General features: G+C 36.4%; 1 protein-coding gene across 2 annotated transcripts in view; it reads left to right on the forward strand.

The window, feature by feature from the left end:
- Positions 1-12,208, forward strand: part of CSNK2A1 (casein kinase 2, alpha 1 polypeptide) — a 55,920-nt gene that overhangs the window by 25,143 nt on the left and 18,569 nt on the right. Inside the window, exons 2-3 of one of the 2 annotated variants that reach the window (XM_008576059.1) lie at positions 6,531-6,742; positions 8,775-8,886. In XM_008576059.1, the coding sequence (XP_008574281.1) occupies positions 6,642-6,742; positions 8,775-8,886 (213 nt within the window). In that variant the 5' untranslated portion in view covers positions 6,531-6,641. The remainder of the gene's footprint in view (positions 1-6,530; positions 6,743-8,774; positions 8,887-12,208) is intronic. The other variant, XM_008576060.1, reaches the window with a different exon arrangement.

The following is a 12,208-nucleotide window of genomic DNA, read 5'->3' on the forward strand; positions in this document are numbered from 1 at the left end:
TTTGACTAAATTTTTATCTTTGCTTATACAACAAGGCAGGAAAGTATACATAGTTTTACTCCCCCCTGAATTTGTTCCACAAATCTTACCTCTTACTAGTTTATGCTGCCTGGTTGCTTGGAAGAAGGGTTCGTTCTCCATAGCAGTGCTTAAAAGATAAGGTCCTTATCAGCTGCTTTTCCTCTAAACAAACAGTCCTAAATCATGTAGTCAGTGCATCCTAAGTACAGTCCTCATTCTTTACTGTAGAAATCTTTGTCCTGTCTGGATGATTATTGAGATCTTGCTCATTTACTATGGCTGATCTAGAGATGGTAGGGGGATTTTTTTTTTTTTTTAAGACAGAGATTAATAAACATTGGGTTAAAAAGAACTAATAAAACTTTATTACAGTTTGAAAATTGACTTACCTTTTTTTTTTTTTTTAAAGATGACCAGTAAGGGGATTTTAACCCGTGACTCAGTGCTGTCAGCACCATGCTCTCCCAAGTGAGCCTACCAGCCATCGCTATATAGGGATCCAAACCCATGGCCTTAGTGTTATAAGCACCACACTCTCCCAAGTGAGCCACGGGCCGGCCCCCTACCTTTTTTAATTTAAAGTTCCAGAGTAATCTTTGTCTTATACTAGGAAATTCATTAATAAAAGTACATTAGCAGAAATGACTAGTGAGACTTGTACAGTTTTCTGGTATTGGACCATTACTTAGCCTCTAGTGTGTTTTCTTTTTTGTTTTTTGTTTGTTTGTTTTTTAGTTGCCAAATTAAAAAACGGGAATCACATAGAGTTGTAGCCATAAGAGGTAGATAGAGGCTGACTAAGGGCAAGAGGAGTTTTTATTGAAATTAATTCTACTATATTCAGTTTATGTCAGTTAACTTGTTTTGGTAATGCATAATTTAGCTTTAGGGTTTAATGGAGTTGTGGGGTTTTTTGGTTTTTTCATTTACTTATATTTTTTTAAAGAATAGGTTATGCAGAGCCATGTGTAATTGGCCTTGGTGTGGTCTGACATTACTGAGGAAAAATTGTTAACAATGTAATTTTTCATAGCTGATTAATTGGCTTCTCTTAGGGCAAACATTGAGCAAAAAAGACTTAGCCATGTTTTCAAAGTCAATCTGAGGGCTTTTAAGTAGACTTAGTGGTCTGAAATTGTTAGCCAGTGAAGTTACATGTCCTTTTATGCAATTACATGGGAACAGTAAGGACTAAATAAGTTAATTTAAAATGGAAATTATTAGGAAAGGAAATACTTTTTCTGTATGTCAGATTTTCTTAAGGTATACTTGTATTATGTACAGTAGATAGGAGAATTGACCTTCCAGATATCCAGGATTTAGGCACTTTTTCCAACTTCAAATAAGGTGTTGTAAAAATTGTGAAAATAAAGTTTCTCCAGTATTCTCTTAATTTGAATTATTGGTTTGGGGGAGAGAGAGAGATCTTCATTGTAATCCTTTCATTTAATAGAAGAAGTTATAATTGGGAAAGGGAACAATGACTCAAGAACCCTTGACTTGGTTTTCTGTTTCTCCTTGTTGTGTACCAGATGACCTGATGTGTTTAGGTGCACCCTGTATTTTGGAGGCAACTTCATTTTCATTTCATTGTTTAAAAATAAACCAACATTAATCTGATCAACAAATAATGTTTACTAAACATACTACAAAATGCCAAGCCTTGAGGTGGGTATTATAAATTAAAAAGGTAAATTATTAGCTTAGTTGGTTAGAGCACAGTCTTATAACACCAAGGTCATGGGTTTGGATCCCCATACTGGCCAACTGCCAAAACAAAACTAAAAACCAAACAAACAAAAGAGATAAATTAGACATGGATCTCGACTTTGGGGAGTAAGGTTCTAATAGGGAAATTAATATTTGAAGACTAATGTGTATATATGCAGTAGAAGGTGATGAGTTTTATAGGGATTGAAAGACTTGAACCTTGGAGGCCAGCTGATTTGGCTTTGAATCACAACTCTGTGCTGGGTATTCTGGTCAAGCTACTGAATTTATTTAGGCTGATTTCTTATTCGTAAATTAGGGAAAGTAATGCTTGCCTCATAGAAGTGTTATTTAAAGCTGAGAAGCTCTTTTAGCAGCAGACTAGTAATATCTAACTGCCTATTCAGAATGTGCTTTTGAATCTCAGTGCCATTTAACCTTAAGTCCCAAACCTACTTTGTGAGCTCTTTTTCAGAATTTTTTTTTTCTCCATGAATGGTACCAACAATCTATAAAGCCAGAAACCTAAGAGATCACCGAGAGCTATTGATTTTACACCATAAATTTTGTTCCTTATTTCTACTGTGCTACCCTAGATCAGTCTGTTGTAATTTCTCTCACATAGGCTACTGTAACAGCCTCTGTGTCCTTGAATCCTGTCCCACATCCAGCCAGAGTTAAATGTTGAAAAATGTACATATGGGGGTCACTTCTCTGCTTAAAACTTTTCAATGAATTTCCATTATCCTTAGTCCACAGGCAAAACTGAATGGCATACTTGTCTCACCACTGTTCTGCCTTGCTCACTCACTGTTATATTCCTAAGGCCTACAATAATAATAATCATAGTAGATGCTTATATATATTTATGGGATGGACAGAGGAAGGAATGTATGAGAGAAACAAACCAATAATTGAGAAATTTGGGCTGCCAGTGTTTTCTTCCTACATTTACAGATGTTGAAAAGTATTTCTGAATAAAATGTTTATCATTATGACATCTCTTTCCTGTGTTTTCACATCCCCTCCTTATCACCATTCCTTCACCCACCCCCACATCCCTCTCAGCACCATTTTATCTGAAGTTGCAGAGCCACAGTTCAAGAACCCTCTTATTTTATTCTCCCCATGTAACTGATGAGGGCCAACAAATTCATGTGAATGCCTCTCTTACTGTAAGCAGATTATTTGGTATGCATGACAGTAAAGTGAAGTACCACTTTGGGATACAGCAAAACAGTTACCTAGTTGCCTTCCCAGTGGAGATTCAAATCCACCAGTTTATAAATGAGGTCCCAGCAGATGAATGAAGCCCAAAGCTGTAAAGGTCATTCAGACAAGTACTTGAGAATCTCAAGAGTTTCATTAGTAAATTAGTCTTGCTCTGCACTTCACAGAGAATGCCAAGGCCTTAAGAGAGCAGAGGAAGACTGGGTGATAATATAGATACATGGGCTAGTAAATAGGAGTTGGGGAGTATTTTCCATGGGAGTTGGGTAGTTCCCGGGGAGAAATGAGAGCTCATTTTGTGATGTCTTGTCTACCTATGAGTTAACTTTCAGAGGCTGTGAGTAAACTACAGCTCCTAAAATTTTTGTGTATTGGAGAAAACTAAGAATGAAGATTCCAGCCTTTTAAACATAGATTTCTGCTTATTAGCTTTCACTACAGAGCTATGGCATAGTAATCATTTAATACTAATTTACATGTGTTTGGCGTTTCTAAGCCCTTCTGGAATATCATCTCACTTGATCTTCCCTTCAGTCTGCAAGTGTAGTTAGGCAGGTTTTATAAGCGATAAACCAAATTGGCATAAGCTCAGTAGCCAGTTAGGGATTTGGAGTCAGGACTCCTACTTTTTTCATCATTCTGTTGCTTCTAGTCCCAGTTACTAAGTTTGTGTTGGTTTTACAACTTCTTAAGCTTAAAAGGAAAGGGCTTTGAGATCTGTAGATGAAGGCTCTCCTATAGGTATAAAATATAAACCAGAGACTAAAGAGAAAGAAATTTTTTCTCAGAGAAGCAGCTGAGCATGTAGAAGTTTAGTATTGTTAAAAGTTGTAAACTCCTGGGGACAGTATTTCTGTTAGTTTCAGGCTGTTGTTTATACTGTTTTGGCTCTTTTAACACACACACACACTCTCTCCCTTTATTCTAGTGCCTTTTCCTGTTGTCAGTGCAGGCATAGTAGTGAGAAAAAGTCAGCAGTCCTACAGCACAGATAACCTTGTTTCTTTGGGAAAAAGTAAAATTTCCTGCTTTCTGGTTTTTTGCTTTGGGGTGTGGGGGTGTGTGTATGTGTTTGCTTACACTTTTAACCAATATTAGGTGAAGATAGATTAATATCATCCAGGATTAATATCATCCAAGAAATAAATATTTGGAAATAATTTTAAAGACTGTTTTGGTATGTATTTGAATGACTTTGTTGTTTTCTGAGCATTTAAATTAAGATCTTTTGATCTCATGTATTTGGGGCAGGAGCACTAGTATCATTGATTGTGTTTGTCACACAGAAGGAGTACAGCATTAATTCTCTCTTGCTATTCCTCAGAAAGCTTAAGCCACTGAAACCGTGGGCATAGGGAGCTATCTCTTTGGGCTTATATTCTTTGTGTATGGTAGCTATGCTGTATCTTAAATATAAGTTTGGAAAAACAAGCAGTTTGTGGTAAACAGGTCTCTTAGAGCCCTCAAATAGGCACAGTTCTAAACAGTTTACATTAATTAAGTCATTGAATCCTCACCACAAACCTATGAAATAAATGTAGTAATCCCTGTTTTAAAGTCTGGGGCCAGGGTGACTGGTTTGAATCTCAATTCCTCCTACTCTGTTTCCTTTGGCAAGTTACTTAACCTTTCTTTACCTCAGTTCCCTCTTCTGTAAAATGGGGGTAATGGTAATTTCCTTGCCACTTCCTTGTATGAAGAGGATTAAATGAAATAAATTGTCATAAAACACACAAAGCAGTATCTGGCACATAGTGAATGCTTGTAGGTGTTAGCTATTGTTGTCTAAGTAGTTTATGATTACATGGCAAAAAAGATCACTGCCACAAGAATGAGAAATTTGGTTTCTGGTCCTTGCTCTGCTATTAATTAGTTATGTGTGCATACTTGTGCCTCTTTTGGGGCCTCTGTGTTTTTTTTACACTCGTTGCTTTAAACTTTTTTGAAAATAATTTCAAATTTACATGAGACAAAAATAAAAGTTGTATAGCTATGACTGAAAGCACAGCTATGACAACAAACAAAACAACCCAATTGAAAAATGGGTAAAGGCCTTGAATAGACATTTCTCCAGAGAAGATAAACATACGACCAATAAGCACATGAAAAGATGCTCAACATCATTCATGGTTAGGGAAATGCAAATCAAAATTATAATCAGTGAGATAGAGATACCTCTTCACACCCATTAGGGTGGCTATTATCAAAAAAAGGTATACACACCTTGGGCAGACATTTTTTTTCTGAACCATTTAGGGGTGCGTTACCTTACGGCCTTTTACCTCTAATTGCTTCAGGAAAATTTCTTAAGAATAGATATATTAACTACTGTGGTTATGTACCAACTTCATAAATTTACATTAGCACGATATTTTAATCTTCTAAATTCTAGTTTTTTCAGTGTTTTTTTTTTTTTTATAGTATAACACCTCCACCCACCCACACACACAGTACAGGATACAGAGTAGAGTGAGATATTGCATTTAGTTGTCATGTATCTTCAGCCTCCCTTTGTCTTTTATGATTGACTTATTTTAGGAGTACAGTACTCCCTTCTGCATTTTTAATGGATGCTTCCTTGTTTTCTGTTTGCCCAGTGTTTCCTAGTAATTAGATTGAGGTTATGCAATTTCAGCCAGAAAACTGCATAAGTGACGTGTTATCAGGTTATCACATCTGGAGAATCAGTACATTTTAAATTAAATGCATAGTAAAGGGAATCAACAAGTGCTATAGGAATTTCAGAGGACAGAGACAAAAAGATTGGAATAGTCAAGATAGACATTTAAAAGGAGACTGTTTTGATAGAAAGCATATTTCTAAAATTTTACTAATGTTCTCTCAGTGTCAAATTTTGCATTAGCTCAGCTACTGTATATTACTATCTTATATTAGTTTTTATTAAGCTCACTCCTGTATTAAATATATCAGGAGAAAATTATTGGTTCCTGTTTTTAAGTTTAATGATGTTGGGTATATCTTTCAAATGGTGATTAAGGGCCTACTGATTATTACATAAGGTTCCCCAAATGATTTAGATCAATATAAGATGACATTGAACTTTGATGTATGAGAACAAATCTTTATTCACTTCCTGGTTTCATCAAATAGTAGCCAGACTGACAGTTTGTACTCTCGACTTTGCTACCATTCTAGAGTCTTTTAGTGCCCCTACTTGATCTGTAGAAAGCTGCTAGAAGCAAAGTACTATTCTTGACAATACCTTTTGTACAATGTATAAATAGTGGTAGTGCTGATGCATATATCCTCAGTGCCATTTTTTCCTTCCAGGCTATCTTGCAAGGAACATCCAAACTTTCCATGGGGAGGTAACAGGCTACTTTGCAGAATATGATTAGGGACAGTATCAGTTTAAGTATTTTTCTTGGGGGGATTTTTTTCCCGTGATAGAGAAAACACTGTGGTTGACACAGTTGGGATATAGTCATTGGTTACCAGTTAGGAGCTAGAGATATATTTTAGGCCATTATTATTTGTAAGATGATTTTTTTCCTCCCATATACTTTTTAAAAATAGTTGCTTGGCCTTTGTGCATTTTGTTTCTACAGTTTGAAGAAAACAGGTCTGAAACAAGGTCTTACCCTCAGCTGCCTCTGAACACGGTGACTGCCAGATCTCCAGACATCAAGTCCAGCTTTTTGTCTGCCAACCTGTCTGACATGTCGGGACCCGTGCCAAGCAGGGCCAGAGTTTACACAGATGTTAATACGCACAGACCCCGAGAGTACTGGGATTACGAGTCACATGTGGTGGAATGGGGGTAATTGTTTCTGTTTACTTCCCTGTACTCACCCAAAGGGCAGAATCTTATGGAGTAGTTGAGTAATTTGTCAGGAAGCCTCACTGACTTCTATAAACCTCAAGATTGAAGCTCAATCTGTATTTTCTTCTTTTGAGCTGCAAGTTTGGTTCTGTAGTGAAGAAGCAGAGTATTACTTTTGCAAGTTACCAGTTTTGTTGAGCTTACCATTTAAAAGTCACTTTAGTCTCTTATCTTTGTCTCTGATTAATATATGCTGTGTACAGAGTTGGTAAGAAAGAGTTGCCTGTCAGCTTGCATTTCAAGCTAAGGGCATTGCAGATAGGTGAGAACTGATACTTGAGACTCTCAACTTCAAAAACACCAACTCTTACATAAAGTATTTTTGAGGTTATCGAGTGATGTCCCATGATGATACTGAAGGATGAAACAGTTCTCCGGAAATGTGTCCTCTTTCTGATGAGAAGCAAAATTAAATCCTTAAACATTTGCCCTTATCATGCGATTAGGCGTGTGTAACATGGAATTCAGCCCAAATTCCATCTTGAACAGTTGTAGTCTGCCTGAACAGCTGTGTTTGCCCTCCTTATTCTCTGTGCAGACTCATTTGGATGTTTGCTTTTCTCGTCCCAACGTGGTATGCATTTAATTGATTGGATCATACTTTGTATGATAAAAGCATTTTGACATCCAAGTGCAAAAGAAAGCAATTTGAAAACTCATATAGCTACAGATCCCATATGCTATATTTTTATATCTGACTACATGCAATTTCCATAGCCTGTAAGTGGTTAAAGACTGTCTCCCTAAATTGTCTTAGGGTGTATTTTTAATCCTGATTATTCCATGATTCTTAACAGTAAGTACGTTGTCTCTGCATAAGAGGTACTGCATGCTTTAAGGATATCACCAAAAATCAGTGATACAATACCAATAAATGTTATCACTATTGATAATTTAACAATTACCCTCTTATGTCACAGGCTTTGGACTCTAGGTAATACCTATGTTTTACTATAGAGACCTCAGCCACTATCTTCAAATTCAGTGCTTTGTACTAATTCTGCTTAAATGGCACTAAACAGCCCTTTTTAGTTTTTGGCATGGTATCATTTTCTTGCTTGCATTTGTTTTGTATGCCCTCGCACAGGAGGAGTACTCAGCCAGAACTAAGAGCTTCCTTCTCTTAGAACTGCCATGATGAACATTGTCCATTCTTCTTAGTACCTTTTCCCTTCTCTGTTTATTTACTTTCTTTCTTGCTGCTGGAGAAAAATGAATGGTTGGTTTGGTACATATTGGATTCTTCAGAGAAATGTCCTCTAAGTTGTAAGCAGGAGCAGGGGGGAAATATTGACATTTCCCTCATTCTTCTTTACCTCTGTTTATCACCTCTGATGTTGCTTATTGGTCACAGAATATGGGTAAAAGTAGAGGAAGGGACCCCCAACTATGGTCCATGATTTCTAGTGTGGTTTACAAACTTCATTATATCAACTATCCTCAGAGCTTACCCTGGATGGCAAGTAAGAGATTAAGCCTATATATTTGAAAGCCACTTACCTGTAAAGAGGCCCATTAAAAATCAGCTGCTTCCAAAATGTGGCCAAATTGAAATATTTCTTACAACATGTATTGTGTTCCTGCTCAGTGCCAACACTGGGCTGTGCACAACAGAATGGGAATGTATAGAAATTATTCTCTAAGGGAAAGCTGCCTGTTGTTAGAGACAAACATACATAATAAACGCTAACACAAGTTAGTTGTGTGTGGTTTGCCAATAAGAGATGTAAGCAACTTGGGATTTGGAAGGATCATTGAAAGACTAAACGTTTTTCTAGTTCTCGAGTTTGGAACACACACATTTTTGATTGGCCCAATTTTTTAAAAGTGCAGTGAAACCAGTTTGGGAATTATTTGAAATACCTCTTATTTCTGCTACTCCTACTGGTAACAGGGTTTTGTAAGTCGAATTGGTGCTTGATAATTTGAACTTTTTAAATCATTGTGACTTTGACTTTTTTTCCCACAGAAATCAAGATGATTACCAGCTGGTTCGAAAATTAGGCCGGGGCAAATACAGTGAAGTATTTGAAGCCATTAACATCACAAATAATGAAAAGGTTGTTGTTAAAATTCTCAAGGTGAGTACAAGAAGAGAGAGATAATTTCAGAGGTGTTTGGAATACAGATTTTTAAAAATAACAGTGATGCCTTTTTAAAAATAGCATTTGAAAGTTTTTGCAGTGCTTTATCTCCATTATTGTATTCCATGAAGCCGAATGGGTTATGCTCATTTGACAAATTAGGAAACTGAGGCAAGAGAAGTGATTTGACTCAAGTCATACAGCTAGGTTGTGGCAGAGGAAGGGAGTAAAAGTACAGTCTTCTCTCTGCTATGTCTTAATATTGATTTTCTGTATTTTTAATTATATTCCATGGTTTTGTTTTCAATAAATAAATCATTGCCTCTGCTTTGTAAGGATGAGGAGTTATGAATAGAGACCTGAAGGGGGCAAAGCAGATGACATCAATACAGCTAGTCTGTGTAATCGCCCATGCTTAAATGGTGTGAGTGGTATACACTGAAGCAAACTGGGAAGCACATGCCTCTTCAAAAGGAGGTAGCTGCTTCTCAGTTGTAGCTGATTATTGCCCTGTAGTAGTATAAGTCCAGTGTTGGCTTGATACTCTATTTTGCAAAAAGAACCTAGAAATTTATATTTGTATATGAATTCCCCTGATTCTTAAATGGTTCAAGATTTTTTAAAAACACTGCACAGGTCACATTTGGCCAGTGGAGTACCAATACATAACTTGCAATTTAGTTTTAACTGTACTGTGCACTGTCTTATACTGGGAACTTAACATATAGTTTCTTACCACCGAAATGTTTTCATATTTGACACTAAGAAGAAGTTTCCAAACTTTGTTAATTTACAGCATTTATATTGTCTTAGTAATTTTTTCGTGGTACCCCTAAGTCAAAAGAAATATCTAATAGTTCTGTATATTAAGAATCTAGGTCCAAATAAGTATTTATATTTTAACCACTTGATAGCCATTTAAAAATCTATACACATAAATTAAAAGAAAAAAATTTTATTATATAACTATAATTAATTACTATTAGAATATGTGCACCTGTTAGTCACTGCACAGCTTCTCCAATGTTGGAATCGGAATGGACACTACCACCCTCATTTCCTGTTCACATTGGTTTTTGCCCAGTATTTGCCTTTTATCACAGCAACTGCTGAAAACCCAGCTTCACAAAAATATGCCCTCAATAGAAATGTAATGCAGTGTAATATTGAAACTATGAACTACCTCAACCTGGTAGTGCACTCAGTGTCTGGCATATATCAAGTATTGATTGGTGTGTTTCTCTCAAAAATTTAAAGTATCTTACAGTACCCCTATGAACTTGCTGGGGTGCCTTGTGTGTCTTGTGAGAGCCAAAGAGTTTAAGTATTTATAGCTGTCTTATCACATGTAGAAAGAGAACTAGGCTGGAAATTAGAACACTTGGATTTTAATCCAAACTATAAAATTAATTGGGCATGACATGAATGTTCATCTGTGAAAATGAGATAATCTTGCTTTACCTACTTGCTTTACCTTGCTTTTCTCGGGGTTGTTACAGGATCAAATATAAAATGTGTATAGAAACATACTTGGAGATGTTCTGTGTAATTGTGGGATAGTATTCATATGGAAATGTATATGATAAAATAAGGTGATATATTATTTAGAGCCACATGAAAGGCGCAAATAGTTGTTTTATAGTTCAGAGAAGAGTGGTAGTTAGGAAAAGCTACCTGGAGTTGTTTTCAGGCTAAAATGCATGGAGGACTTGGATATGTTGGGTGGGAGTGAGGAAAGGAAGTATGCTCTCAAATGTACCAAGATAAGAGGAAAAGGAAGAAATAAGTGAGAAATGTTTCATGTAGATGTCATGTTACCATACACAGGAGGTAAACTTGGAAGACAGATTAAATTGGTGAGGGCCTAGAAAAGATCATCTCTGCATTTCCTTCCAGTCTTAAGTTATATGACTTTATTTCCTCTAGGTAGTTGGGAGCCATTGATTGTTTTGAGTGAAGGGTGATTAAGAAAGATTTTTTTAAGCTCAATTTTCCTAACTGTACTAGATATTTTACCTTAACTATATAGGTAGATGGTGTAGGTATAGATGAAGTTCCTTCATATACTACTATATTTGAAATTTTTTATTTCCTCTTTCTGTTTATCTTACAAGACAAAAGTTGTATTGATCACATTAAATTAGTGTTTAGGTCATCTGCCTGGTCTATCACGAACCAGTTTTTGTAAATTTATAGATTTGAGGGATTCTGTACAATAAAGGTTTTTTTGTAAATCAGTAGCTTTTTGTCATAAGCCAGCAATTGGGAAGTAGTGATTTAGTAGAAAACAGGAGGTAGATTGATGGGTTAGTCTCTGTAGGGTGGAAAGATCTCCCAGATATTCTAGCATATCAGAAAGATCTGAATAGTTCAAGTAAGAAGAGAAGACTTCTGATCACCTTGTTTCCCAGCCAGTTAGTGTACTGAGTTCTAATAAAAGCAAGGCTAAGAGTCTGTGGAAGTTACTATCAGTAAAACAGCTTCCATTTATTGGGTGACTGTTTTGCATTGGGCCCTTTTCTAACTGTGGTATATAAATCACAACAACTCTGCAAGGCAAGTAGAGTCCCTTTTCAGCAGTGATAAAAATAAGGTTGAGAAGCATTTAAATGCTATTTTCCCAGCATAGCTACAAAGCCAGGTTTTGAGGACTATTTCCAAAACCTACTTGCTTTCTGCTGTACCACGTACTTAAAACTCAAGACGAGGTTAAAGAGTTTATAGTATTGTTTCATAGTTCCTAGACTTGGATCATCAACCTGGGAAGTATCTAAAAAATAGCTCCCCAGTTTCATTGTCACGATTCTGATTTAGTAAGTTTAGGTGGGTCCTGCAAGCCTGTATATTAAAAAATCCAGGTGATTGTTGACCATCAAAGTTTAATGACCACCAATCTTGTTTATGAAGAGATGAGATATACTTAAAACAATTTCTAAGAATTGTGTGCAGTGCATCAGCAGTCTGAGTTGACCAACACCCTAGGAAAGACCTGCACAGTCCATTGTAGCAGATATGGGTCACATGTGGCTATTGAGTGTTTGAAATGTGGCTAGACTGAATTGAGATATGCTGTAAAGGTAAAATACACTAGATTTCAAAGGATTAGTACAAAAAAGGATATAAAATAGATCATTAGTAATTTTTTATATTGATTTTATATGTTGAAATGATAAGAACTTGTATCAGCTCGATAAAATATATTATTGTAGGGCCAAGCCCGTGGTGCACTCAGGTGAGTGCGGCGCTGGGAGCGCAGCAGCGCTCCCGCCGCGGGTTCGGATCCTATATAGGGATGACCGGTGCGCTCACAGCGCTTACT

The sequence above is a fragment of the Galeopterus variegatus genome, unplaced genomic scaffold (genome assembly GCF_000696425.1).
Source record: "Galeopterus variegatus unplaced genomic scaffold, G_variegatus-3.0.2 Scaffold1282, whole genome shotgun sequence".
Taxonomy (NCBI): Eukaryota; Metazoa; Chordata; class Mammalia; order Dermoptera; family Cynocephalidae; genus Galeopterus; species Galeopterus variegatus.